Source organism: Marasmius oreades, chromosome 6 (assembly GCF_018924745.1).
Source record: "Marasmius oreades isolate 03SP1 chromosome 6, whole genome shotgun sequence".
Lineage (NCBI taxonomy): Eukaryota > Fungi > Basidiomycota > Agaricomycetes > Agaricales > Marasmiaceae > Marasmius > Marasmius oreades.
Genome location: NC_057328.1, coordinates 2,767,727 through 2,795,318, shown reverse-complemented (window position 1 = coordinate 2,795,318; position 27,592 = coordinate 2,767,727). Strand labels below are relative to the sequence as shown.

The following is a 27,592-nucleotide window of genomic DNA, read 5'->3' as shown; positions in this document are numbered from 1 at the left end:
AAACAGTGCTTCTATTTCTCCTTGTGTTACGGACAGTTTTCTTTCTTTATATTCATCAGCACTAGTTTCGAATTCCCTAGGTTCCATACACGGTGAATCTACGGAACGAGAACGGTTGCTTTGTACTACTAGAAGAGGTTCAACCCTCGAAGGCTTCAACAGCCAAAAATTGGCACATCGATCAGACTCTTCTCAACAAGATAAGATAGATGAGCTTAGTGAGGTCGCCGTAGACGGCAGAGCTTTACTTTTGAAGGCTCAAGATACCCATAGTCTATGTGAACTTGTTGATTCGCTTAGTACGAATTTCAAGGATCTCGCTGATGTGTCGAAAATCGAAGAAAATCCAAATAGATTGATACCCCCGTTGCTCCGACTACGAAGTTTTGTAGGGGGTGCGGTTGAAAATGAAAATGCATTTGATACAATGCTAAATGAAGCATCTGCGCTAGTAGATTATTATCAAAGGATGTACGAAAATCACTACCAAACCGACGAATGTATAGCTTTGGATTTGGATAGGTTAGCTAAGGATCCTGAGAAACGTGGAAAGACTTTGTTCAATGAACTAGCTTTTCATAAGGAAAGATGGTTGCAAGTCTACGGGACTATAGACAACTTTCCTAAGGACCTTTATACGGGCGAAACCCCGATAGATGAGATTCTATCGTCTACGGACTCTCTGAATGCCTACGTTATCGAACTTGATGCGTGTGTACAAGAGATGGGGCTTGCTCTACGCAACTTAGAAGGAAAGCTTTTGAGAGAAAGTCTTCCTACGAATTCATATAGCACATTCTTGAGTAGCTCGCAGTCTATGGAGCGTGAGAACTATGTTTCCCAGGGTGCTACGGCGCTTGGAAAACATACAGTTCAGTCGGTCTACGGAAAATATAAGCCAGTAGCGCTTAAAGTCCGACCACAATTGGCTAAGATGCCAGAAGAATTCCGAGTTCTTAGGAATATTACTGGGGATCCGCTTGAAGGGATGCCAGTACTATCACCGCACCCTCCTGAGTTCAGTCCAGGAGAACGGTATACAGAAGAACGTAAGGAAATCATAGAAAAGAATCATAATGAAGGCTTTCTATGGCCCGAAGAAATGAAGTTGGTACACCACCTGATGAAAATCCAAGAGAAAGGATTCGCTTGGAGTGCAGATGAAGGTGGAACATTTCGTACAGATTTCTTCCCGCCGATTAAGTTTCCCGTGTTGCCTCACAAGCCATGGGTTGAGCGTAATATCCCTATTCCACCTGGGATTTATGAAGAAGTCTGCCAGATTTTGAAGGACAAGATTGCAGCAGGAGTGTACAAACCTACCACGTCGTCGTATCGATCAAAGTGGTTCATGGTACTAAAGAAAGATGGAAAGAGTCTACGGCTGGTTCATTCATTAGAACCATTGAATGCAGTCACGATTCAGCATTCTGGGATTCCACCTGGAACAGCGGAGATCGCTAGTAGCTTTTCCGGAAGAGCATGCATAGGAATGCTAGACATTTGGGTTGGATACGATGAAAGGCTTATCGACGAGGAATCGAGAGACTTTACTATGTTCCAAACGCCCTTTGGTCCCTATAGATTAGTGAAACTACCTATGGGATGGACTAATTCAGTCCCTTTGTTTCATGAGGATGTAACGTACATTCTACGGGAAGAAATTCCTCATGTTACTAGACCATACATTGACGACGTACCTATACGAGGACCTAGTACTAGATATGAGTTGCCCGACGGAGGCTACGAGGTGATTCCTGAGAATCCAGGCATCCGTAGATTTGTTTGGGAGCATTTACAGAACGTGAATCGAATAGTTCAGCGGATGAAGTATGCAGGAGGTACCTTTTCAGGTCCAAAGGCTTTCATTTGTTGCGCTGAAGGAATGGTAGTAGGTCATAGAGTGTCCTACGACGGTGAAAAACCTGTAGAGAAGTTTGCAGAGATCATTCTCTCTTGGGATCCGAAAAACTTCAGAAGCAAAACTGATATTCGATCATTTCTGGGGATTGCAGGACAGATGCGCATGTTCATTAAGGACTACGCTAAGAAGACAAGACCATTGAATAAGCTCACTGGAGCTTTTGTACCATTTGAAATGAACGAGGAAGCTTGTGAAGCTGTCCGAGAGGTTCAAGATGGAATCCGTTAATGGGCGAAGAATACCACTCAAGAGTTAACCTAATATCAGAGCTACGGGAGTAGCACCAACACCAAATCAACCCAAAAACTAGTAAACCTCCGTGTAAAGTCTATCAATAACTCTACACACCAGGAAAGATTGCAAGGGTGGACTGCTTGGCAAAGGTTACGCACAAGATCACAGTCTCAATATCGTAGGAACGTTTTATGAAATCAATGTGTAACTGCAAGTGTAAAACACCACAGCTACGGGGACTCTAGGGTTGTAGGGGCTCTGTTTATTGTCCAGTGGACTAAGTGGGACTATGAATTTTGTCTACAGTAAGACTAATTCGAACGATTGGAGACTATTGCCCTCGACGGACACGAAAACTAAGTCCTCGGTGGACACGAACGCTAAGACCCTCGACGGATCACAAAACAGTAATCAAGACCTCGGCGGCCTACGGACGGATAGTTCTCTAGTTTTTGACCTCGACGGTCTCGTATAGTTCAAATCAAATCTTATCGTTTCACTGCACAAAGACAGGGCAAATCTCTCTATTGGTGTCAAGAGCAGTTACTCACGGGCAACCCACTCAGGACTTTCCTACGCACGGGTAGTACTTTTTTATCTACGGATACATGAGCTGCTTTTATACTACTTCTACGCTAGCTTTGTAATCCTATCTCTACTTGTTTTATCTCTAAAAATAATGCACCGTAGCTACGATTCCATGCGAAATCTTATCGCTAGGGGCCGCTACATGTGCAGAATCTTGTCTACGGAGCTTTTCCATATTTGAATCATATGTTTTGGACCAATCTGGACCGTTCTTCATTCTTGTTTCAGCATGCGGAATGGACCTACATAGGCATACCATATGGTGTTTCCTTCCTACGGACCTTATCCTGCATTTCGACGTTATCAAATCATATGGACTTTGTGTGTCCAAGTAGTTCCAGCATATGGATCCAGAGTTCCGAATCGCCATAGCACATGAACAGCGCGGACTCCAAGATCCGTTGTTCACTCCTGCCTGGTTCCTGGGTACTCTATCTGTGATCTGGGATCTGTATCATGTCTTTTTGTCTTTTCCTCAGATCGGGACTCGATCTACGGTCATATCAAATTTCTCCTAGTCTGTGTGGTCCTATGTCCGATTTCTTGTCAACTAAATCCCCCGTAGAAGTAGGTACTCCTGGTATGAAGGTCTTTTGACTTTGTTAAGTTCTGCTACGAACGGTTCTGTGAAGACTACAAGTCTTCTAATAGTACAATCCCTTGATATGCCAGTGCCTAGTAGAATGTAGAGAGTAGAACTCGGTGAATTACCGCTTAAGTCCTCTGCTCATAGTGTTCTACAGGTTTCGAACGGTCATACAGTTTTCTGACACGATCTACGGCTCTCTCTAACTGGTCTAGCTGCGCCTACGGCACATTCTACTAGCGGCACTAGCTTTAACTAGCAATTCGGGCTCACTCTAGTTCTTAATACGATAAATATCGCTCCGTAGCACTGTTTAAAGTGCAAAAAGAACCTTGTAGCATAGTCAACTAAGTCGCATTACCGTGATGCACCCGCGCTACGGCCCATTGACTATAAGAACCTGACGGGTATCACTTTGGCCGTAGATTCGTCTTGGCACGGTGTAGGCTATTACTTGTACCAAGTAGACCCCGAAAATCCAAAAATGAAGTTCTACAATTACTTTGGGTCTATAACGTTCAATGAGAGAGAAGCTCGCTTCTCACAACCTAAAAGAGAGCTCTACGGGTTACTTATGGCGCTACGAGCGTCGAAGTATCAAACTTTTGGATGTAGACCGTTGACCATAGAAACGGACGCCAGCTATATCAAAGGAATGTTGAACAATCCGGATAGTGCTCCGAATGCTAGCATTAACCGGTGGATTGAAGAGATCAGACTCTATCATTTTGAACTAGTTCATATTAAAGGACTTGTACATGGTCCAGATGGACTTTCGAGACCTCCTCCTGGTGGGATATCTACGCCTAGACCAGAAGGATGGGAAGAATTCCTGGTCAACGACGATGGTCAGCCAGTAAAGTTTCGAATGGGAGATGGAATCGAGGATGAACCTTTTGACATTGATACGTTCAAGGATGATATAGATCCGCGGTCAGGTTATTTGGTTTCATTAGCTGAGAAAGAACCAAAGTTGGCTACATCTGTCTTTTGCTATTTAGAAGACTTACGGTCTGCCGTAGATGAAGCAAACTTTGTAGATAAGATAAGAAATTGGGCGCTACGGAAACCTCCAGACTATGTTTCAACATTTTCGAAGCAAGTACCAGTGGTTCCGCCCGCCGTAGATGACAGTTGGAATGATTCTCATCCATATAAGCCTATACATGAATATACGAATGAGATTAAAAGGTTCGATGAGAAAGTTCCACAAATTGAAGAGTGGCTTCTAGATCCCGAAGCGGATTTTGTACGCGAGCTGCCTAAAAACGAAATGAACAGTTTCATTACATTGGGATCAAAATTCTTTCTAGACCCCGATGGGAGACTGTACAAACGATCTACGGATGGTTCTACGCAACATAGGTTGTATGTAGTTCCTGATAAGAGGATGTGGATGCTCGTAGCAAGTCATGATCATCTAGGACATAAAGGAATGTTTGCGACTAAGTCGATCATGGAGAAACGATTTTGGTGGCCGCATATGGACAAGGACATAGATTGGTTTGTCCGTAGCTGTCAAGAATGCCAGGATCGAAGGCTTGATCTTTTGAGAATACCACCAGTGGTTACTCACACACCGTCGCTGTTCCAAGTGATCCATGTAGATGTTTTAAGTATGACTCCCGCTAGCAACAGTTGTAAACTGATTGTTCACGGACGATGCGCACTATCGAGATGGTCCGAAGCAAGGGCTATTCAAAGTGATACAGCCAGAATACTCGCAGAGTGGTTCTTTGACGATATCATTAGTAGATGGGGTTGTCCCGAGGAGGTTGTTACAGATAATGCACCACAAATGATTGCTATGGCAAGGTGGCTTACGGACAAATATGGTGTCCGTAGCATTAAGATTTCACCGTACAATTCTCAAGCAAACGGAAAGATTGAGAGAGCACATTTCGATCTACGGAGCGCGCTTTCGAAAGCCGTAGCTGGAGACCTTGCGAAATGGTACTGGTTTTTGAAGCATATTTTGTGGGCGGATAGGGTTACAACTAGGAAAGACCTAGGTTGCTCCCCCTACTTCTTTGTTACCGGTGCAGAACCTATACTACCACTTGATATTGTGGAATCTACGTGGCTAGTGAAACTACCCAATAGGTTTCTATCACGAGAAGAGTTAATTGGCTTTCGAGCGCAAGCTCTGGCTAAACACAGAACGCATGTAACGGCTATGCGAGATAGAATTACAGAAGAAAAGCGTAGACGCTTGATCAAGTACGAACGGGAATATATACACACTATAAAACCCTTAAACTTTGAACCCGGAGACTTGGTTCAAGTACGGAATACCGCAATTGAAAAGAACTTGGATAGGAAAATGTTCCCTAGATACTTTGGGCCTTGCGTAGTCATTCGACGAACTAAAGGTGGCTCTTATATCTTAGCGGAAATGGATGGAACATTGCTACGGGGAAAATACGGAGCCTTTCGCATCCTACCTCACGCGGCGCGATACCACATTGACCTTCCTACGGAAATAAAAGATTTAATTCAGCTATCTAAAGATGAGTTAGAAGCGATGGCTAACGAAGATGAACCAACTGAGTACGAACTTGGAGTGGACTACATCTTTGACAGGGCTCAAAACTTGAGGCTGAATGGTAATGCCTCAGCTACGGCAAAAAATGATAATGAAATTGAGCTACCTAGTGAATCTGAGGATCCAATGGACGATCCAGTAATAGTTACTAGGTCTGCTAAGAAGAAAGTTAGATTCTCTCAGATCTGACTGAACATATGAAACCGAAAGATCCAGTTAGATTTTATTAAAATCTAACTAGTGCACAAGTATACAAAATGACAGTAATATGAAAGGAGCGGACACCGTTTATCGCTACAGCCAGCCATTGTTATAGAGTGATCTACGCAAAGATACACTACTGAATAGACTCCATAGGAGCACCTGCATCCGCCTCAGTAGGCTGGTTTGTAGACCTCTCCTGTACTGAAGTCGACGTAGCTGACTGTTCGACGGAAAGGGCGAGGCGGGAAAGGACTAGCTGATTTGCCTCGACGAGTTTTTCGTAGGCTGCCCGGTACGCTGCTCCTTGGTGAAGGATCGAAAAGGCCGATGCATTGACCTCCGTACGGAGGAGGGTCTGAATGGCGGCGAGGTCGGACGCAGAAAGGGAGTCCATACCAAAATGGGCCGGCATGCTGGCTATGACCTTGAGTACAGAGAGATGCGTAGACTCTCTGCATTTCTTCTCCTCTGTCCAACAAGTTGTCATAAGTGATGCTACGGCCACGAATGAAGAGAGGACGGTCCCAAGGTGGACACTCACCCTCGGATTTGGGCGTAAGGTCTACGCCTGCCTTATCGATACGAGCCTTCTTAGCAGGCTTTGCTTCGATCTACGGAAACATTAGAAATGATTATACGAAACGAATAACGCGATCTATGGACCTCTTTCTTCTTGGAAATGCGAATTTTCATAGGATCCTTCCCTTTAGTGGCGTCCTTCATCTTGAAGTCGTCATTCTGATAAACGGATTGAGCCGTAGATAGGTTTAGATCGAACTGAAGGGCTTACTTTAGTGTTTGCTTCTTCAGTATCAGAGATTTCGATAGTAGCTTCGTTGCGAGAAGAGCTAGCTCCCTACGGCGAAGTCAATATCGAAAATTAGAAAGATTAATAAAATAAGAGCTTACATTCTTGCGCTTGATAGCAGATGCCTTGTTGCGCACAGCGCACATTTCGACGTAGAAGGATTTGGCCTTCGCGAAGTCGACGCTCTTATCGAGGGAGAACTGTTCGATGTCGGCGGTGACCATCTCGACGATGTTGCGATAAAGATCGAACGCAACATCGTCTTTGGCAGACTGGTAGCTTTGGAGCTTGGTCTGAACCTATGGCAGAAGCATTACAATGAAACAGAGATGAAAGAGCGGTGCTGAACGTACCACAACGTCGAGAAGCTGTTTGGTGAACAGCTCGGCGGACAGCTTGTTAGCGTAGGGACGCAACTGGCTGACTTGTTCAACGATCGGAGCAGCGCGCTCAACCCAGATTTTGGTGGGGACGAATTCGCTACGAGTGGACATGTTTAAATTGATATGAGAATGTAAGAGTTGAGAATTGGTTACTACGAATGCTGGTAGAGCTGGGTAGTGAAGAATTGACTATCTGCGGTCAACCTTTTATACCTTTTACGCTCTACTATCCAGCCGTAGATGACTTTCTCTACCTTATGGTCCTAAAGGACTCCCGGATCCAACATCTAGTCAACAGGAGTTGACTGCACATTTGTTTGGGGGAGAGGTACCTTAGGTTCCTGAAAATTTGACCGTAGATTCAAGTTTTGCGATTTGAACACCTACATGAACATACGGGTGTACCTACGGATCCTGAAAAGATAATCATCGCTTAGAAAAAACTTATAAGCGAGAACCTACACGAGAGATGCATAGCGATAAGAATGATTGAATAATGTGCTACGGATAGATTCATCTAACTCCGAGCATAGAGATATGTGAGCTACGGCTGATGAGACTTTAGCTTAGCAATTAGAGTTTTAAGTTAGACTCATTGGAACTTAGCCACGCCGTATACCACTCAAACAAGTTTTGATTTACTACAAGATTTGATATTACAAAAGGAGAGTTTAAGCGCCGTAGCGCATACCAAAAATACAAGAAATGAGGGCTATAAGCCCAGTACAAGAAATCAAGAAATCTACAGTAAATGTGGGCTATTGATACATTCAAGAAGACCGAATATGACTACAAAAGATAGAGTTCGAGATTGCTGATATTTACTAAGTCCAAAAATGAACGACTACGCTCGACTAGTGAAGAATTGGTATCAACCTCTGAGATATAGAAATATTGGACTTACCGTTTGCGATACATTGGATGACCGAATGCCTTTTCATAGGCTAGTCGTTCCCGTGCAAGCTTTTCCATGACGGCCCGCGCTACGGGAGAAAGACCTTCGAGGTCAGAAGTGGAAAGTTTCCAATCTGCTGTTTCTTCCTCGTCAGTCTCTTCCCCATCGCTTGAATCTTCGGAACTCTAGAAAGAAATGATTTGAACCAGTCTACGGAAAGATAGCGAGAGACTTACCGCTTCCTCGGCCTCATCGTCGATCAAGTTGTGAGCTGTAATTGCTACTTCCTAGAAATAATATGAATAAAAGATAGAACATGATTAAAAGATTGACTCACGGGTTCTTGTACTGAAGGATCTTCAGTGTCCTCAGCGTCCTGAACCGTAGTGGACTTGGCTATGGCGGAAGAAGCCTCCGCAGAAGCGGAGTCCGATGAACCACCATCAGAGTCACCCTCCTCTTCTTCCTCTTCCTCTGCACTAACCTTCTCAGAAACTCCAGAAGTAGCTACGGAAGCTGGCAGATTGATAGTAGAGCTGGACGGCTAGAATAAGGGAATCGAGGGTGAATCCTAGGGATCCCATAGATATGAAAAGGAAAAGAGACTCACCAATGGAATGGAAGGAGGAGCGTTCTCCTCGACTTCCTCCACAGCGGTACCAGAAAGAGACCACCCAAGAGCGTCGCCAAGGGCTTTGACCTCGGAAGAGGTCATTTTGAAGTCTTCGTCGGTCTGGAGACCTTTGAAAACTTCAACAGGGTCCCGCCCTGCTGCCCGTAGCAAGCGTTGGCTTTCTTGAATGTTCTTCCAGACAGAGCGAGCGGACTTGTAGGCCGCCATTTGCGCAATTCGGAGATCGTCATAAGCCTGCAGCTCACGATGGAGCTGTAGGGCGATTTTGGCCAGAACTTGAAACTAGGATTTAGAAACGAATAATATAATAGATGAAGATGAAACTTACGGAGGTTGTTACTGGAAGCAGCCTCAAGTTTCTTAAGGCCAGACTGCGAGTCGTCGGGATTGAAGTAAGAACACTTCTGTTTCCCAGCGAAGCAGCACGCGCAAGTAGGCCTATGGCTGGATTTCCCGCTAGCAGCCCAGAGTGGCTTGCAGTCTGCGTAGCCAAAGTAGATACACCGACCACAAGGAGTGAAACGATCGAACTGAATAAGTTCGGTCAGAACAATAGGATAAGAAAGGAAGGGGTGACTTACGAAAGTCACCGAGCGACCTGCTTTCAAAATTGATTCCAGGCTGAGTTTAGCCTCACCTAGATTCAACTGAAGATCCATGTCTATGCTACGATGTTAGCATTGAAAATAAAAATGAAAAGGAAGAGGAACTTACTGCGTGCTTCCCCGATCCAAGATTCAGGAAAGACATGCGATGGGGCAGAAGAAGCCCACAGTTCCTCTACGGAGGCCGAAGGAAGGATGGGAGCTGTCCTCTTCTTCCTTTTGGCGTTGGAATCTTTCGAAGACAATGGCTTGGAGGGAGGATCTGCGACCATTGTTTCGGATTCGGAAGCTGCGGCCATAGGTGTCTTCTTCGACCGAGATCGAGTCTTGTACCGCTAATTAGAACGGTTAGGAGACTAAAAATTTGAAAAGAAAGAGAGGACACTTACAATCGGAGGAGGAGACCCCGCATCATCGGAAGTCTCAACGAAGGCCACCTTTTTAATGGAAGATTGGGCCACCTTAGGCCTTTTTGTCCGTGAGGAGCCGGCCGTAGGCGAATTTGGAGCCTAGATGCGATAAGAAAAACAAATGAAATGACACAAAAGGGAACATACCTTTCGTTTCTGAACTGGTTTTGAGGGACCAGCGACCGGAAGCGTAGACGGACCAGCTACGGGTGAACCGATAGCCGGTAAATGATCCTCTGCCAGGGGTGAACCCATGACAAAGTCCTGGGAGCCTGAAGCTACCACAGGAGAAGCGGGAGGAGTGGAACGAGGAAGCTACGGCGAAAATTGAGCGTCCAAAATAAAATGAAATGAACATGAAACTTACCGTAGACGGGAGAACCGATCTTGGAGCCTCTGAAAGATAAAATTCAGGAGGCTCGGAATCGAAATCGAACCGCTATGAAAAACATAAGCTAGAGAAAGGCTATGGGGATGGGGACTTACACCGAGAACCTCAAGTAGATGGGTGAACTCAGTATCCCCATACATCCACTCTTCTCCTGGCACCTTCCAATCGTCAGCTAGAAAGGAGAGAGTAGCCATGATCTGCAGAGCTGGGGAGATCCAAATTTCGTCGCGGAAGCGCACAATTTGACGGTGTAGGTCGTTCTACGGTAAAATGAGAAGAAGAATAATGAGAAAAGAAAGGGGACGCACCAAAAAGGACGCATTCTTTCTAAATTCTTCAAACATCTGGGGATCTTCGGTTACTTTAGCAATAAGGCGATTGTTGAGACTTCCGATCCAAGTATGAACATAAAGGAGGTTAGCCTCCAGAGCTTCCAGAATTATCGGTGATGGAACGTATGGTGCTGGTGCTGGGGCCTTTCCTTTGCCTTTATCTTGTTTAGACGGCATTGGGATATGATCTACGGCGTTGTGTTAGTACCCAACATCGTGAAAACATACAAGAAAGGAAAAACAATCTACGGGCCTCGGAGCAGACTCCAAAGCCTCTGTAGATTGTTTCCACTCACCTCAAAAACGTTGAGGACAGTGGTGAAGAAGATATGAAGAACGGCGGCGAAGAGCAACCGTAGAGTGGTGGGAGAAGGGAGGAATGAAAATTTCTGCTAAGTCCAACTGCTGCGGTTTTTATAGCCAAATCCAACATATGAACCAGCACATGACCATAGAACATCGCAGAATGTTGTAGAATATTCCAGATCTACGGAAATTAAAGCCTCGAGGCTGTTGAAATCATCTACGGAATGATGAGGCCATAATTAAGAAATGATGGAAGTAATTAACGACGGAACATTGCATCGTAGGAGTTCTGGCGTGGGAAAATCATTTTGATGTCAGAACATTTCCTTTTTGGGAACATTAGCGCTGGTCAGCGTAGAGCTCGAGCTCAAAATTTCTCTAAGTCAGAGACTTGACGGTTGTATACTAGAGTGTACACCGTAGACAAGATTAAGTAGACCTACGGGCCATTTTGAAGGCTTTTAGTAGAACTACCAAATGAAAGAGCCGTAGATCAATTCAAATGATAGAAGATGATGTTGTACTCAGTCCGAAGATGGACTGGGGACAGTCCTCTTTTGTTTGGGGGAGATAATGCGACTTAGTTGACTATGCTACAAGGTTCTTTTTTTGCACTTTAAACAGTGCTACGGAGCGATATTTATCGTATTAAGAACTAGAGTGAGCCCGAATTGCTAGTTAAAGCTAGTGCCGCTAGTAGAATGTGCCGTAGGCGCAGCTAGACCAGTTAGAGAGAGCCGTAGATCGTGTCAGAAAACTGTATGACCGTTCGAAACCTGTAGAACACTATGAGCGGAGGACTTAAGCGGTATTTCACCGAGTTCTACTCTCTACATTCTACTATGCACTGGCATATCAAGGGGATTGTACTATTAGAAGACTTGTAGTCTTCACAGAACCGTTCGTAGCAGAACTTAACGTAGTCAAAAGACCTTCATACCAGGAGTACCTACTTCTATGGGGGATTTAGTTGACAAGAAATCGGACATAGGACCACACAGACTAGGAGAAATTTGATATGACCGTAGATCGAGTCCCGATCTGAGGAAAAGACAAAAAGACATGATACAGATCTCAGATCACAGATAGAGTACCCAGGAACCAGGCAGGAATAAACAACGGATCTTGGAGTCCGCGCTGTTCATGTGCTATGGCGATTCGGAACTCTGGATCCATATGCTGGAACCACTTGGACACACAAAGTCCATATGATTTGATAACATCGCAATGCAGGATAAGGTCCGTAGGCAGGAAATACCATATGGTATGCCTATGTAGGTCCATTCCACATGCTGAAACAAGAATGAAGAACGGTCCAGATTGGTCCAAAACATATGATTCAAATACGGAAAAGCTCCGTAGACAAGATTCTGCACATGTAGCAGTCCCTAGCGATAAGACTCCGCATGGATTCGTAGCTACGGTGCATTATTTTTAGAGATAAAACAAGTAGAGATAGGATTACAAAGCTAGCGTAGAAGTAGTATAAAAGCAGCTCATGTATCCGTAGATAACAAGTACTACCCGTGCATAGGAAAGTCCTGAGTGGGTTGCCCATGAGTAACTGCTCTTGACACCAATAGAGAGAGATTTGCCCTGTCATTGTGCAGTGATAAGATAAGATTTGATTCGAACTATACGAGACCGTCAAGGTCAAAACTAGAGAACTATCCGTCCGTAGGCCGCCGAGGTCTTGATTACTGTTTCGTGATCCGCCGAGGGTCTTAGCGTTCGTGTCCGTCGAGGACTTAGTTTTCGTGTCCGTCGAGGGCAATAGTCTCCAATCGTTCGAATTAGTCTTACCGTAGACGAAATTCATAGTCCCACTTAGTCCACTGGACAATAAACAGAGCCCCTACAAACCCTAGAATCCCCGTAGCTGTGGTGTTTTACACTTGCAGTTACACATTGACTTCATAAGACCTTCATACGATATTGAGACTGTGATCTTGTGCGTAACCTTTGCCAAGCAGTCCACCCTTGCAATCTTTCCTGGTGTGTAGAGTTATTGATAGACTTTACACGGAGGTTTACTAGTTTTGGGTTGATTTGGTGTTGGTGCTACTCCCGTAGCTCTGATATTAGGTTGACTCTTGAGTGGTATACTTCGCCCATTAGTGGCAAATTCCTTTACGATGTTGTCAGCTTCAGGGGTAGACGATGACGAGCTAAAAACGTCGTCAGTATGCGTTGAAGTGAGAGTGTATGACGAAGTGGTCTTTCTCGAGCAAACACATGGATCAGCCTTGGATGAATAGTAACCTAATTCCTGGTATCCGCTTTCTGCTTTCAAGCATTTTGTACCAGATGTGACCGGACTGCACAAAGCCGTAAAGGGGGCATTTCATCAAGCATACCTTGCTCTCCTCCCCCTGCTTGGTGAACCCCTTCGGTTGTTTCATGTATACCGGACGGTCCATCCACCCATTCAGGTAGGCTGCCGAAAAATCGAACTGGCGAGGAACGAGCTTTTCCACTGCTGTAATGGCCATCATCATCTGGACAGACTCCATTCGAGCAACCATAGCCCAACCCTTATCATAATCCACACCTGGCACTTGTGTATCCCCCCTGCCAACCAACCTTGCCTTGCACTTCAAGAAATTTCCATCACCATCAACCTTAACATCATACACCCACATGCAATCCACCGCATGTTGACCAGCTGGTAAGTCAACCAAGTCCCACATATTTCTTGAGACCAACATGTTGTATTCAATCTTCATTGGGGGGGACCATCGTTTGGGGTCTTGCATTGCCTGCTCAAAGTTGTGCGGAACAATGATCTGGCCTGCTTTGACATCACTGGCAAGGATTAACACGGAAGTCATCAAAGTCACCGGGTTAAAGCCCGGATTTCGCACATTGATAATGTTGGCAGTTGGACAAGGGTTGTCATTTGCCCAGTCTTGCTCAGCTACTCGCCCTTCCTCCTCCCAATCCACATACTCCTCCAGCCACAACTGCACTTCTGAAGGTTTGGGGATCCTGGTGGAGTGACGAGAAGGTGGTGGAGGCGGCGGCTTTGGTGCACAAACCTTTGGTGGTTTCACTGGCGTAGGAGGTGGAACAAGTGCAGCCTTGGGTGGCTGAGATGGAGTCGAAGGAATAGGAACATTGGGTGCAGGAGGAGTAACTGTTCTCGGCTCAATTGGTGCGTCTGCAGGTTTGATGACAGGCTGCTTATTTGACGCGGTGTTGAGAACAGGACCCGAGTCAAATTCAAAGTCATCGTCAAATTTTGACGGATGTGTCCGGTGGACTGACCCCTCCTCGAAAATCACATCCTGCACTTCAAATATCCTACTACGCACTGGGTCAAACACTCAGTACCCTCTTCTGTCCATATAACCCACCATAACACCCTTCCATCCTTGACGGCCCAATTTTCCTTCAACACGGTCAAGATCCTTCACCCAAACGTCTGAACCCCATCACTGAAGATGAGAGATATTTGGTTTGGTCTTCAAATTGAACCATTTCACCCAAGGAACAACATTAGGGTGCTGGGAAGATGGTATAAACCCCCGTACATAACAATGAGCTGCAGCTGATTCAGCCCACCAGAATCTTGGCAATTTTGCGTCTTCAAGCTGAGTCCTCGCGCCTTCAATAACTGTCTGATTTTCCCTCTTGACAACTCCATTTGCAGATGACGATGCCTTGGGTACTCACTCCATGAGTATACCATTATCTGGGCAATACCTGATGAATAAGGCATTGTCAAATTCACAACCCAAGTCAAAATGGACACATTTCAAGACAAAACCAGTCTGCTTTTCTGCCATCGTTCTGAACTTTTTGAAGGTGTCAAGCAAAGTAACGGCGTCCTTTGAGAGCAGAAAGTACAGTATCTTAACTGAAGTCCCACCATCAGCACAAAGAAGCATATACCATGTGCCTCCTCGACTCATGACTCTCGACCTCCCCCATAAATCCAAACTAACATGTTCCAACGGATCCACTTCGGGTACAACGACATCATTGAATGGGCGTCTGGTAAGTTTCCCATATATGCAGTCTTCGCACATACTGCTAATAATCCGGTTTGTAATTTCAAGGCCATTCACAAGCGAACGATCAGCCATCCGAATGATGGTTTTCACGTCTCCATGGCCCAGTTGTATGTGCCACAATTCAAGACCAACAGGCTTGTTGTCAGGAGGGTGAACTGCCTATGCATATGCCAGGCCTCATGAAACGAACAATTTACCCTTGAACCACTGCACTCAACAAGGTGAGGTTTTAAGGCTTACATGGCGAGCACAACGAACTGACACAATTCAAAGGGGAGATTGAAGAGCAAAAGGTTTGCTACAGAACTTACCAGTAGATTAGAGTTATTAGTACTTAGCAGTACCAATAGAATGACTTCGAGAGCACGAAATTTATAGGGAACTTAAGTACAAGAGTATATAGTACACTCAAGGACTTAAAGGCAATGGCGAGGGCTTGTGGACACTTAATGGCACACAAAAAATAGCAGACAGTAAAGTATAGTTACTATTGCAGAGAGAGAGAAATAGTACAAAGTACAAAAGGGACAAAATAATAAGGCTATCTAGTCAGGACAACTCAAGCTGCCTTTTATACAGAAATGGTGTATTCCTATGGAATGTTCTATGTAATATACTATTAACACGAGGCCGCGGGATAGTCCAGAGACTGTACAACATTGGTATACTCTTTGAGAGAATTGTTGGAATGGTTACGAATTAAATAAGGATTTCTCGGGCATTTTTCGGGAACTAGTGGAGCTTTAAAATTAATCAGAAGTTCCATACAGAAAAATATAGGGATTTTATCGGTCTATATCATGGTCAGGTGGTATGAGTTATTGGAGCAATAAAGATTCTAGAAGTATCCTGAAAAGTAGTAGAGTGTCCAAAGGAAAAGTTGGGTGGGTACTGTAATGTCAAGATCCCGTGAGGGAACATATGGACTGTTCACATTGAAACACGGGCACGTGAGTAATAATGCATTTTGACGTGTATTGGGTCGCGACTGATTCGATTCGTGACACCTCAAGCCCTGATGCTGAGGATAGCATATGCCTAAAACAACCCAACACCCACGTAGGGCGTACTCCGAGGGTTACTAAACCCCGGTACTCTGACCTACTATGAGATCATACTCCAGACCAATGCTGGCGGACCATCCTATGGGCCTATCGGCAATAGAGGATGACAAGAGCTGGCGACCAAGGAGAATGAATAATGATGATGTCCAGTATTGTGAATATCCGTGAATCGTGTGGTAAGCCATACAATGAACTGTACTCCTATAATGAGAGTGGTCCTTCAGCAATGAGAGTGTCCTATGATGAGGACCGTACCCTCACAAGTCGGTACTCCAATGACAACAAGAACATATGATAGACGATACCCCACATACACCAGTGTAGTGTACCACATACCTGTAACCTAATCCATGTGTACCCCATCCTGCACTCTATCACCGGAGGAGGGACTCTAGGACGAGTCCAGACCGCGATTAGATGGCGAGTCCCCTAATAAAGGCGACCTGGGCGACGTCGAGCGACAGAGTGAATGGGGTAGAGGCAAAGGATAAAGGATAGGCAAAGGATAAAGGATGAGGGACAAAGAAGATCAAATTCTAGGGAAATACTACCACTAAGTACTCCTTATATATCTATCTAGTAGAAAGGGTTGTACTCCTATACTGATGACCCCTTCTCTAAGCTTAGGAGTACTCTCCTATGAATCGACCTCTTTCACATGAAATCTCCCTTGATCGTACGCCGAGTCCAACCACAGTTGACCGTATAGGAGGAAAAAGTCGGCGGCAGGTACTACTCTGGTTCAGTTCATGACAGGGGACTCAGCTACTATTGCTAACATCGAGCTCTCTGAGAGTTCCGAAAGTGAATAACAAACAAATAGTTGTGGTGACGAGGACACAATGCCACCTGATGAGTCTTTTGACGAAACATTTGGCCTTCCATGTCACAGTCCTTGCATTTCACTCTCTAGTAGCTCAGTCGGGTTGTATCCCCCCTAGTGTTGTTGAAGGTCGGGCTCAAGCCCTCAGACCCAACCTGACCCGACCAGGGTTTCATAAGCCCAGCCCGACCCCATTACAAGGGTTCACTGGGGCCAGGGCCAGGGCTTGGAGTTCTGAAAGCCCTGACCCTGGCCCAAGGCCGTGGGCTTAGGGCAACTTACCATAAAAGGATGCTAACCATTCCAAATGCCTCCGACCACTGCTTGATGATCTTCTTCATCAACACATGTATACCATAGCAACTAGTTGACAAAGGTATGTAGTCTTATGATCCTGGTTATTCTCTGGACTGACTGTCGAGTACTTTATCCAACAACAGATAATTGAAGTAATGGCTTGATTTATGAGTAAGAGTACAGAGGTATGTGACTAAGGTTTTCCACTCTTGTTTGAGCTCATCTCTCTACAACTTATATATAGTTTTTCAAGGAGGATCTGTTTAAGAGTTCGAAGCCTTGCCAATCAGCACTTCTCTAACCTGTTTTTACCTTGAAAAATGTAATGCAATTTTTATTACCCAACTGTGCACCCATCCCACAATGCCTGAGCACGATGTACCGGTAATGGGTGAAGTATACCACTCAAGAGTCAACCTAATATCAAAGCTATGGAAGTAGCACCAACACCAAATCAACCCAAAAAAACTAGTAAACCTCCATGTAAAGTCTATCAATAACTCTACACACCAGGAAAGATTGCAAGGGTGGACTGCTTGGCAAAGGTTACGCATAAGATCACAGGCTCAATATCATATGAAGGTCTTATAAAATCAATGTGTAACTGCAAGTGTAAAACACCACAGCTACAGGGATTCTAGGGTTTGTAGGGGCTCTGTTTATTGTCCAGTGGACTAAGTGGGACTATGAATTTTGTCTACAGTAAGACTAATTCAAACGATTGGAGTCTATTGCCCTCGACGGACACGAAAACTAAGTCCTCGGCAGACACAAATGCTAAGACCCTCGACGGATCACGAAACAGTAATCAAGACCTCGGCGGCCTACGGATGGATAGTTCTCAAGTTTGACCTCGACGGTCTCGTATGTTCAAATCAAATCTTATTGTATCACTGCACAATGACAGGGCAAATCTCTCTATTGGGTGTCAAGAGCAGTTACTCACAGGCAACCCACTCAGGACTTTCCTACGCACGGGTAGTACTTTTTTATCTACGGATACATGAGCTGCTTTTATACTACTTCTATGCTAGCTTTGTAATCCTATCTCTACTTGTTTCATCTCTAAAAATAATGCACTGTAGCTATGAATCCATGCAGAATCTTATCGCTAGGGACCGCTACATGTGCATAATCTCATCTACAGAGCTTTTCCGTATTCGAATCATATGTTTTGGACCAATCTGGACCGTTCTTCATTCTTGTTTCAGCATGTAGAATGGACCTACATAGGCATACCATATGGTATTTCCTGCGTATGGACCTTATCCTGCATTTTGACATTATCAAATCATATGGACTTTGTGTGTCCAAGTAGTTCCTGCATATGGATCCAGAGTTCCAAATCGCCGTAGCACAGGAACAGTGCGGACTCCAAGATCTGTTGTTCATTCCTGCCTGGTTCCTAGGTACTCTATCTGTGATCTGTGATCTGTATCATGTCTTTTTGTCTTTTCCTCAGATCGGGACTCAATCTACGGTCATATCAAATTTCTCCTAGTCTGTGTGGTCCTATGTCCGATTTCTTGTCAACTAAATCCCCCATAGAAGTAGGTACTCCTAGTATGAAGGTCTTTTGACTCTGTTAAGTTCTGCTATGAACGGTTCTGTGAAGACTACAAGTCTTCTAATAGTACAATCCCTTGATATGCCAGTGCATAGTAGAATGTAGAGAGTAGAACTTGGTGAATTACCGCTTAAGTCCTCTGCTCATAGTGTTCTACAGGTTTCGAATGGTCATACAGTTTTCTGACACAATCTACGGCTCTCTCTAACTGGTCTAGCTGCGCCTACGGCACATTCTACTAGAGGCACTAGCTTTAACTAGCAATTCGGGCTCACTCTAGTTCTTAATACAATAAATATCGCTCCATAGCACTGTTTAAAGTGCAAAAAGAACCGTGTAGCATAGTCAACTAAGTCACATTACTAGATCCATTGAACAGATTCTTTTAGCTGTTTAATGGTCGAAAGTGCATCTTGGATTGTCATCTGGAGAATATCGTGTATTAAGTCGTTGTCGACTTCGGACGTCCTGCTTTCATGCAACCATTTCTTTAGGAGATGTCGTCCCTTTTCCTCATTGTGACACAAATTCCAATAGATCCAATAGGCATCCTTCTTTGATGTGGGGTAAGGGAGTTCAGGATTACTAGTTTTAGGGGGTACTCGAGCAGGTACTCGCCGAGGTACTCCGTCCCTTTTTGCTTTTGGCAATGAGTTGGGTATGGGTTTTTCTGATACGTCTTCGTCTTTCACCAAGTCACTCTCGTTCATTAAAACACTGAACCGATTGTTATTGGATTTACAGACAAAGGATCCCTTAGGTGGCGTATCTTTCTTCCTAAGGGGTTTTAAAAACCCGCCTCTTCTCCAATTTTCCTGAACTCCGCTTTCTCTGCAGTACTAAACAACTGGATTTTGTTAAGAAGTCGAGACATGCAATTAACCCTGGGATGAGGACAGTCCCGTGCAAGGTGGCCGACTTCTTGGCAGTTGTAACACTGACGGTTTGCATTCCAAGTGTTAGGATGAGCACGGGCTCGATCAATTTCCATAGGTCGTCCTTGACCTCCGAAGGTTATACCGGTTCCTGTTTTAGCTTCTGCAGGTCCCGAGGTTGCGGTCGACACAGTGGGTACCGTTGATACCTGATTCCAGAAAGGATTGTTGGTACTCCGGGGTACTGCTGCTGTAGGTTTCGCTGCCGGAGTATGCATATTATGCTCCGCTCTCAGAGTCCGTGCACCGTGCTCCTGAAGGTTGAACTGAATTGCTGCTTCCTTCCATTTGTCGTAGGTCTGCGGCATAGAATCCATGGCGTAGATACGGCTAATGAGGAACAGTTTGAGATTCGTTTTTAAAAGCATAAGGAGTCCCTCTTCTTCGAGCCCAGACTCGGCTCGGTACTCCTTGAACTTGAGGAAGAATTGACTAGCCAACTCGTTAGGTTTCTGGACCAGGCTGTGGAGCTTCCTCTGTGCTATATCCTTCTGGTCACCACCAGCAAAATCTCGACGGTAATGCGACTTAGTTGACTATGCTACATGGTTCTTTTTGCACTTTAAACAGTGCTACGGAGTGATATTTATCGTATTAAGAACTAGAGTGAGCCTGAATTGCTAGTTAAAGCTAGTGCCTCTAGTAGAATGTGCCGTAGGCGCAGCTAGACCAGTTAGAGAGAGCCGTAGATTGTGTCAGAAAACTGTATGACCATTCGAAACCTGTAGAACACTATGAGCAGAGGACTTAAGTGGTAATTCACCAAGTTCTACTCTCTACATTTTACTATGCACTGGCATATCAAGGGATTGTACTATTAGAAGACTTGTAGTCTTCACAGAACCGTTCGTAGCAGAACTTAACAGAGTCAAAAGACCTTCATACTAGGAGTACCTACTTCTATGGGGGATTTAGTTGACAAGAAATCAGACATAGGACCACACAGACTAGGAGAAATTTGATATGACCGTAGATTGAGTCCCGATCTGAGGAAAAGACAAAAAAGACATGATACAGATCCCAGATCACAGATAGAGTACCTAAGAACCAGGCAGGAATGAACAACGGATCTCGGAGTCCACGCTGTTCATATGCTATGGTGATTCGGAACTCTGGATCCATATGCAGGAACTACTTGGACACACAAAGTCCATATGATTTGATAACATCGCAATGCAGGATAAGGTCCGTAGGCAGGAAATACCATATGGTATGCCTATGTAGGTCCATTCTACATGCTGAAACAAGAATGAAGAACGGTCCAGATTGGTCCAAAACATATGATTCGAATACGGAAAAGCTCCGTAGACAAGATTCTGCACATGTAGCGGCCCCTAGCGATAAGATTCCACATGGATTCATAGCTACGGTGCATTATTTTTGGAGATGAAACAAGTAGAGATAGGATTACAAAGCTAGCATAGAAGTAGTATAAAAGCAGCTCATGTATCCATAGATAGAGTAAGTACTACCCGTGCGTAGGAAAGTCCTGAGTGGGTTGCCTGTGAGTAACTGCTCTTGACACCCAATAGAGAGATTTGCCCTGTCTTTGTGCAGTGATACAATAAGATTTGATTTGAACTATACAAGACTGTCGAGGTCAAACTAGAGAACTATCCGTCCGTAGGCCGCCAAGGTCTTGATTACTGTTTCATGATCCGTCGAGGGTCTTAGCGTTCGTGTCCGCCGAGGACTTAGTTTTCGTGTCCGTCGAGGGCAATAGTCTCCAATCGTTCGAATTAGTCTTACCGTAGACAAAATTCATAGTCCCACTTAGTCCACTGGACAATAAACAGAGCCCCTACAAACCCTAGAATCCCCGTAGCTGTGGTGTTTTACACTTGCAGTTACACATTGACTTCATAAGACCTTCATACGATACTGAGACTGTGATCTTGTGCGTAACCTTTGCCAAGCAGTCCACCCTTGCAATCTTTCCTGGTGTGTAGAGTTATTGATAGACTTTACACGGAGGTTTACTAGTTTTTGGGTTGATTTGGTGTTGGTGCTACTTCCATAGCTCTGATATTAGGTTGACTCTTGAGTGGTATACTTCGCCCATTAACGGATTTCTGCCTTTAGGTCATTGAATGATGCTGGCCACTGTCTGTTCTCAATTTCTCGGATTTTATTAGCTGCCCATTTAGGAGGCAGTACTCTGTCAGTCATATGGGCAAGGGTTTCGAGGACCTTTGCATGGTCAACAGCGTACTTCTCTGGATTTCTCTGGAAATAAATGTAGAGCTGGGTGAAGAAGGGATCAATGCCTTCCGGGGTTCCGTTGAACGCTTTGGGCTTTGTAGCAGACGATTTCTCATTACTCCGGCTATGACTCTTCTTGAGTAACCTAGCAATGACTTGGTTTTGGGAATTCAACTGACTAAGTTGTCGCCAGATGTTGACATTGAGTTCCCTATCCTGCTGTTGTGCGTTAAAACCCTGGAACCATTCTTCGGTTCCTTGAGCAAGGACTTCTGGATCAGGGAGAGCCGGTCCAGCGTGTTGGGAGACGTTGGGATTCATGTGGGTGTCCTGATCTAAGGTGGCAGACATATGCACAGCAATCAGGGTGGGAGGTTTCCAAACTAAAGGTTGGTAAGAGTAGAAAAGGTCAGGTCGCCCCTGGGGTACTCTTGTCTATTGTCAGGAGTCGATCCTTGGGTGAGGCGAGCTGACAATTGAAGGGGAAAAAGGAATGACTCCTAGGTAGGATTGACCAGACAAGAGTGAAGTTCTACTGTACACTTGGAGTACTTATATACTACACTACTTAAGGGGTAAGGAGTCGAGGGGCAGGGGCCTCCCTATCTACGATGGTCTACGGCGATCGCGAGTCAGACAGAGTGGTCGACGGTAAGGGGCCGAAGGGGTGGAAGAGAGGACGATCGCAAGGATCGAAATGATCAAGCACGAAGGCAGGAGGGGTTGTGATAACATGTGAAGCACTATGGAGGAGTACTCAGAGTACGACGAGTTCGTGACACGGGACTAACAGTGATGTCGGAGCGACCACAGCCAACAATGATCGGGCCAATCCTCAACAAACTCATACTTTTGTATACAAAGTTAGCTGTGGAATCAGTTTAGTTATTTCATGGACAAGAAACAGTATGTTAAGTTTTTTCTGCATTCAAGAAGCCATGCCAAAAATCACAGCAAAAAATCAAAATCACCACAGCAAAAGACTACTGTCAAGAGGAAGACAGGACTGAAGCATATAACTGAGGACCTTTCAGGGGCAATAGGCTTCAAAATTGCACTATCTTTCAAAGGTAGTAGCCTTGAGGCACTCACAGACCCAGAATTACTCAACACTGGCAATGAACTGGAACACAGTTTTTTTTTATTGTGTTCCAGTTCATTGCCAGTGTTGAGTAATTCTGGGTCTGTGAGTGCCTCAAGGCTACTACCTTTGAAAGATAGTGCAATTTTGAAGCCTATTGCCCCTGAAAGGTCCTCAGTTATATGCTTCAGTCCTGTCTTCCTCTTGACAGTAGTCTTTCTTGATGTGTTGTAGTGGAGTGGTAGAAGGAGATTAACAGTGAAGCTTAGATGGAGAGCACAGAGATGTTGTATGAAGACAAAAGATGTTGTTAAGTCTGAGGCTCTAAGGCTCAGACTGTCTAGCTTATATACATGAATTCTATCTAGGACCCCAGATACTATACTAAGACCTCTAATACTCTATTTGAATAGTAGCACATGGTGTGCTTGGTAATTGTCTGATTGGAAGACCCCAGGTACATTCCAGAGAACAATAGTACTCTGGATAACACTGGGTAACTATATGGCACACTGGGTAACACTGAGTAAATATATAGTACTCTGGATAGCTCAAGCATACTTGGCAACAAGGATCAACATCTAGACATCTAGCCTGCCAAGGCTGTTGCTAGTGTGATCTAGATCTGACATAATTCCCCTAGATCTGATCTACAATCTGGAAGTGTCTAGAATGGTCTAGAACAAGTCCAATGGTCCACTCCATATTTGGGATATCTAGCAATAAGATAAAATAAACACATGGCACAGATAAGATAAATGTTAGATAGGGATAAGACAGTGAAATCTGTGACAGTTTGTGAACAAGAGGCAAAACATGACTGCCTTTAAATCTGCATGCCCAACGTAAAAATAGCGTGCCCATCAATAGGTACACTACCAAAACTGGCCTATGTCGTACAGATATGTGCTACTTTATATATGTCCCATAAACTCAATATATAATGAACATATGTTGACCATGCCATAACCATGCCATAACACAGTCCAGCAAAGGGAATTTCTGGTGTCCCTTCTTCCTCCCGCTATGGAAATGGGTCCAAATGGCATATTTTACCTACCAAAGGTCAATGTATGCAACAGTAGGGTAGGAGGACCACCGGAAACATTTGTGCTGAGTTTTTATGGCATTGTCATGTGACTCTACATAAACATATGTGGAGACAGATGGTGATTATATAAAGTAGCACATATGTCAGCTATCTATTCAACTATTGGCAGTGTACCATAGTGGAATGACGTATAATTGCACAAATTATAATCATCTGGATCATTGAGAGGCCATAACGACAGAATATATCATGAACCTTATCCGACAGACGATTGCAGTGGTGCAGATTTTTCATGCGGGCCTACCCATGTGAGAGAATACGGTTATATGACCCCGATAGAAAATAACGTTGTCGATGAGTTCCAAGGGAAAGCATTGGTAATTGCAGGTAGGAACGATTCGACTTGGAGGTACAGCGGAACGTAGGGGGCGGCGGGTATTTTTCTGTGTCTATTACCATAATCGGTCGATTTGGTCACACAGTGGCCCAACGCCGTTCCGCAAAAGTGCTGTAGCTGCGTGAGTGGGGAACTCACCTCGTTCCCCACCTACCATTACATAGGAATATCATTTATCACTAAGTATCTATGTAATATCTATCACTATCTCCTGGATTAGTGACGTCTGCGTTAGAGTATTTCGGTACAACCGTCCCCTGTCCATGCTGTTCGCGTTCGAAGACCACCGCCCTACTTTTCACCCGTTTCCCCTGTGCTGTCTGAGCAAGCTTGCCGATCAAATACGTTCTCCATGTCTGAGGGTGGAAACGATTCCATTAGACCAGACAAGTCGGCACGTTGGAATGTCCTAGAGACATACCTTTTTCCAACTCAGCTGAGCAAGCTTACGGCTCCAGTCTTCAATCTCAAATGTAGCAAAAACGTCCATGACACCAAAGTTTATTTCTGATTCTTTCCAGACCTGGTCATCGATGAGGAGTTCAAGGAGCTTGCGAAAAAGTCGTCCTTCCGATGGATCAATATATTTGACTTCCCATTTGGCTGGAACCGTCGGTGGTCGTCCATCATCATTATCCAGAGACACCACCCTCAATGACACGTCTAAGTGACCTAGAATCGGCTTCAAATATGCGATATGGGACACAGCACCAGAGTCAGGAAGTTGATGATAGAGTTTGGGGAAGGACAGTTGGCATGCAAGGAGGGTGTATTGTATGGACTCATGGTCCTGATCTCCAGGGAATGAGACGTAGAAACCGCGAAATAAAGATTTGCATCTTTTGAAAAATCTTTGGAGGGAACGACGAGATGGTTTATTCAATTTCTGAGGTTATATTCCATCATTTATCACCGCGAAACATGATCAGAACATACCTTCAACATTCGAAAAACACTGTAGAGCATGCTTATCTGAGCATGCACTGATAACGTTTGATGTCTCCAGTCCCGGGACTTTCCACCCTGTCGCGACACCGTGGCGTTTCGGGGGGGGAGACTTATTGATCCTAGCTTTGGAGCTCGGATGGGAGCTCGGATGGTCGAAGAAGGCGGTTGAGTTCTTTGCACTAGTGGATCAAGTTCATAAGTCCTATTCAAACTCTATGTTGAGTTTGTCTGTTGAGGATAAACCGAGACATACCAGTGAAGTAACGTAGCGAGATAAAGGTGTGGATCGAATGCATTAAGAGCCGCTGCAATCTCATCGTTGATAGCGATGGTCGTCCGATTGTCGTACAGATATTTCCAAACATTGAGTGAACCATTATCAACATCGTGAATGCCGTTGATGGGATGGTCCTGAGAATGCACAGGCCAACTTTCGGATTCAATGCAAAATCGGGAAAGCGTTCGAACTTGCCACGGGACGAGTAACTGGTTCCACTCCTGGGAGGAAAGTTGTTCGCCTACATAGTACACACCTGCACGGTGTCGGTCGAGGAGAAATTCTGAAAAGGACGCATGCAAAACGGCTACGTTGTCTGTTCGAACTGAGGGGACGTCGAGGATCGAATGTAATCCAGACAAGAAGGCAGCGGCCTCGCCTTCACTTAAGCCCAGAAGTTGTTCGAGGGCCCATAAGCTTTGCAAGCCAACGGCAGGCGAGTCCCGTAGCCGAAACGGTGACTTCAAGACGTTAAGCCCCTCAAAAGGGCTCACTATCAACCGTAAAATCTTCTGGAGCTTCCCACCTTCATTGATACATAGTTTTAGGATTTGTGAATATAACTGGTCCAGGTCGGGATATGGAGACGAAGAATCCACTATTCGCCCAGCACGAAGTATGATCTCTAACCGCAACCCAGGTGTCACTGGTAATTTTCCGGTATCGATAAACTTCATCACCGTGGTTGCATATATGAACTGCCCTGTAGCCTTGCATAGCAACTGATGTATCACGAATTCACCAGGCCACGAAGCCTGTGAACTTGGTAGTTTGTGCCAGTGCTCCTCCCGGATACGAGCAAATTCATGTCGGAAATATCTTTCGATATCATTCCAGACGGCAAAATCACCCAGGGCCAAGCGAGATGGACTGGGAATGAAAGACTCGTGATGAAATATTTGCGAAATATGTGGTTCTGGCCGGCTGAATATCAGGAAGTCGAGGGGAAGAGTAGAAGTCGAGTTTCCAATCATCCGGAGAAGTCTCTTCTGTGACTTTACTTCGATGCACTCGTCGACGCCATCGATGATGACGAGTCGTGGAAGTCGTAACCATTGCCTTGGGTCCACCTGAGCACACGGTTCCTCTATCAATGTTGTAAACTGAGTTTCCCACTGTTTATGTAAACTCCCTGGTGACGAGTGGATGGTATGATCGATAAGGGGTGCTAGAAGAGATTTAAGATTGTTGGAGGTCGCAAGCTGGTGGGCAATGGTAGCAACGAACGGATCGAGTTTGTCCCTAGTGGCATCGTTCCTCGAGAAGAAGAATGAGGCTGCTAGTTGTCCGGTTTGAATGTACTTTTCAGAAAGTGCCTGTGCAATCGCCGACTTCCCGACTCCAGCAGCACCACTGATCCAATACACTCTATTCCTCTTGAAAGGATCCTCGCACCAACGACTCAGTGTCTCGATGATTCCTCCCCGAGTGCCAGGAAGAACATTAGGCTGAGGATAGCGAGCCTCCGAATCATGGAGCGCGCTGAATGCGACTTGGCTTGACAACGTGGCAAGGCCCGAATCTGTCAACAGAGAACACCATCCTTAATCCTGGATATGAGTCCCCGGTATAATGATAGGTCGACGCACTATTTCTCGAGGAATCCTGATAGTATTTATCACCGATATGTGTGACATTCTTGTCTCCCCGAATATAGCTGATGGCACTATCCACGACTCGAAGGTTGCTGCTTTTTGTGAAGCTCATGCCTCATGGATGTCGCCTGAACATAGATGGGGTGCGGAAGAAGAAGTAATAAGAAGAGGTCACAGCGCTGGACACGGAGTTCAGGGACACGCTGTTCCATTCAAGTTGTTTTATAGTGTCTTGAGCAGGTACAATATGAGATAGAACGTTGGGCGCGGACACGTGCAGTGTGTGGTCGCGCGTGGTGGCGTCACTCAACATTCAACTTTGCCTCTTGAAAAGGGTACAGAAACTGTCTTTGTGCACCACTCTTCTCATACGAGCAATCATGATGGGAGTTCCAGCCTCTGAAGGGCTTACAACCAGTTTTGGAGCGCCAGCCTTCAGGTACTATTCCCCCCACTTGCACAGATTGAACGGACCCCGAGACACTCACTGATCA

General features: G+C 45.1%; 1 protein-coding gene across 2 annotated transcripts; it reads right to left on the bottom strand.

The window, feature by feature from the left end:
- Window positions 1–24,365: 24,365 nt before the first annotated feature.
- On the bottom strand, window positions 24,366–27,410 carry E1B28_010378 (uncharacterized protein). Of its 2 annotated transcripts, none has more exons than XM_043155338.1 (5): window positions 27,093–27,410; window positions 25,480–27,025; window positions 25,215–25,428; window positions 24,700–25,164; window positions 24,366–24,634 (listed from the first exon to the last, which is right to left on the bottom strand). In XM_043155338.1, exons 1-5 carry the CDS (start codon window positions 27,208–27,210, stop codon window positions 24,458–24,460), a joined length of 2,520 nt encoding a protein of 839 aa, XP_043007804.1. In that variant the 5' UTR covers window positions 27,211–27,410; the 3' UTR covers window positions 24,366–24,457. The 2 variants fall into 2 exon arrangements, with proteins under 2 accessions (XP_043007804.1, XP_043007805.1); XM_043155339.1 differs by having other exon boundaries at window positions 24,393–24,634; window positions 24,700–25,129; window positions 25,480–27,046.
- Window positions 27,411–27,592: the final 182 nt, after the last annotated feature.

Coding starts and splice junctions, on each gene's coding strand:
- E1B28_010378 (XM_043155338.1), bottom strand. CDS start 27,210: ATGAGCTTCACAAAAAGCAGCAACCTTCGAGTCGTGGATAGTGCCATC. Junction 27,026..27,092: donor TCAGGATTCCTCGAGAAATA/GTGCGTCGACCT, acceptor CTCTGTTGACAG/ATTCGGGCCTTGCCACGTTG. Junction 25,165..25,214: donor GTGTTTTTCGAATGTTGAAG/GTATGTTCTGAT, acceptor ATATAACCTCAG/AAATTGAATAAACCATCTCG.